The sequence below is a fragment of the Alligator sinensis genome, unplaced genomic scaffold, assembly GCF_000455745.1.
Source record: "Alligator sinensis unplaced genomic scaffold, ASM45574v1 scaffold1295_1, whole genome shotgun sequence".
Taxonomy (NCBI): domain Eukaryota; kingdom Metazoa; phylum Chordata; order Crocodylia; family Alligatoridae; genus Alligator; species Alligator sinensis.
In genome coordinates, this window is record NW_005841880.1 from 1,390,240 (window position 1) to 1,392,693 (window position 2,454).

Here is a 2,454-nt window from a genome sequence, read left to right on the forward strand (position 1 = left end):
CTACTACCTCCCCCTGGTCAAGCGGGAGCCGGGGACCCGGGAGCGGCCGGCCCCCCAGGGCAGCTCCGGCAGCATCACTATCGCTGGCAAGAAGGTAACGCTGGAGCTGAGCTGGACTGACCTCAGGCCTGGCCAGCGACCCCCTCCCCAGGTCCTGACCCCCCACCTTGCCTCCTGCGTGGGCACAGCCCTAGTGCCCCTGGCAGAGAGCAGACGCGACACATGGGGGGGTCCCTGCAGCTCAGGACGGGGGGGGGCACCTCCAAAGCAGGGGTGCGAGCGGAGTCCGGCGCTCGTGGCCAGTGCAGGTGACCAGTTCCTCCCCCCCTTGTCATTCAGTCCGAGGGCCAGGTCGGGGCTGCGTCCCTTACCCCTTCTCCTCCCCCCCAGGATGACAGCGATTCAGAGCACAGCTGTGACACCGGCCTGGGCAGCGAGCAGTGCAGCGAGTCCAGCACCGTGGGTAAGTGGCATCTTGGGGGGGAGAGACAACTCTAGGGCACTGGGAGAGAAAGAGTTAAATGCCCCCCCACACCCACCCCAGAGCTGGGTCTGGGGGCAGGGGTGTGTTGCTCTGGCAGAGGGCGCCCCCTGGTGGTTGCTCCCTGGGGTGCCTCCTCCCTGGCCCAGGGCTTGGGTGGGGGCTTGGTCTGGGGGGTGGGATGCTGCTTATGGGGCCTTCCCCTGGGGTCCTGCCAGGTGCCAGGCCCCCCTCTGCTCCCCTTCCCCTGGGGGAGGGTCACCCCCGCCCCTTAGTCTATCTCCAGGCTTCTCCCCGTGCTGGGATTCCCCCCACAACCCTGCTCGGGCCACCCCTAGTCCCCCCTAGTGAGCCAGGGCTCACCCCCCAACTACCACGTTGTGCATCTCCAGATGTGCCACAGCTGTCGGCCCTGGTGCAGAAGCTGGTGCCCGGCTCCCGGCTGGTGGAGGACATTGGGCACGAGCTGCTCTACGTCCTGCCGTCCAGCGGCGCCAAAGACGGGTCCTTTGGAGAGCTCTTCCGGGAGCTGGACACCCGCCTGGGCGAGCTGGGCGTCTCCGGCTATGGGGTCTCGGACACCACCTTGGAGGAGGTACCGTACCACAGCACTGGCCCCTCAGGACTCTGCCTCTGCTCTGCTGTTCAACCCGCAGCTCGGGCCTTGTCTCCGGCTAGGGCAGACACGCCAGAAGAGCGGGGTGCTCTCTCCGCAGCGGGCCGCTGGGGCTGGGGGGGCTCTGGAGTGTCGGGGGGACCCGCCGGGGATGCCCGTGCAGGAGAAGCCGGCGGGGTCCCCATGCAGGGTTGGAGCTGGGTGGACGAGGGCAGCGGGGCACGAGCTGGGGGAGCAGCTCTGGGTCGGCCCCGTGGGGGAAGGAGGTGCCAACCAGCGGAGCTTCAGCTTTGCACAACACACCCGACTCCATGGGGAGAGACCCCCACAGAAAGCCCTGGGGCTGGGGCTGCACATCCGTGTCAGCAGTGACGGACCGCTGTTCTGGGAACGGGGGTTCGTGTGGGGCATGGGGGCTGTAGGAGCCTCCCAGCCATGAGGCGTTGGGTCGCTGGGTGTGTGTGCATGTGCATGCATATGTGCATGCACGTGTGGGCTATTTGCACACACATCTCTCTCGATCCCTTCACCCCCCTGCAGATCTTTCTGAAGGTGGCTGAGGACACTGGCGCTGACACCAGCAGGTCAGGTAATGCCCTGCTCTCCCTTCCCCCTCCGTGGGAAAAGCTTTGGGTACGGACCAGCCAGCCGGGCCTGCACTACGGAGGGGATAAGGGACCTACTTCTGCTGCCTGCTCGGGGAGCTCCTGCTCCAGGCAAGGGGCTTCAGGGGGAGCGTCCCAGCCCTGGCTCCAAGGCATGTGTCCCATGTAGGGGTTGGTTTGCTCCAGGCTGGATCATGAGGCTTCACATCCATCTCCCTGCCCCTCCAGGAGAGATGGGCTGGCGGGTGGGGGGGGACGGACGAGGAGGCTGCTCCATCCCTGCCCTGCTGCATCTCCTGCCTTGCCCTTGTGCACACAGGCCCCCCAGGAGCCCCCCAGCGCGTGAGAGCCACCCCTGCCTCGGCTGACACCCTCCGGGCGCTGAGCGAAGACGGGGACCTGGAAGCAGCAGAGGCTGATCTGGGTAAGGGCCTGCGGGGCCAACCTGGCACCCACCTGCCGGGCTGGGCTGGGGCATGGGGGTAATGCCTGAGCCCCCCCCAACCCCATGCCCAGCGTGGGGCTTACGGGTACCTGCGGTGCCCTGTGGGCTGGGATTGGGCCAGTGGGCAAGGTCACTGCCCCGTGGATCAGCACGGATCCAGCCAGCCTGGAGCCACAAGGCTTGGTGTCCACTTGGCTCAACTGGTGCCAGTTCCGGAGGCAGCGGGTTGTGGGCGGCACTGGTTTTGCAGCGCAGATGCAGCCGGCTCTGCCTCCCAGCCCCCCTGGGGCTCAGCCAGCTCTATTGG

At 67.3% G+C, this 2,454-nt stretch overlaps 1 protein-coding gene across 1 annotated transcript in view; it reads left to right on the forward strand.

The window, feature by feature from the left end:
• The window catches only part of ABCA7 (ATP binding cassette subfamily A member 7), a 26,871-nt gene that overhangs the window by 14,181 nt on the left and 10,236 nt on the right, over positions 1–2,454 (forward strand). The window contains 5 exon segments of the mRNA XM_025196555.1: positions 1–94; positions 340–463; positions 874–1,076; positions 1,638–1,686; positions 2,022–2,126. The exon segment at positions 1–94 is cut by the window's left edge and continues 32 nt beyond it. Of these exon segments, the coding sequence (XP_025052340.1) occupies positions 1–94; positions 340–463; positions 874–1,076; positions 1,638–1,686; positions 2,022–2,126 (575 nt within the window).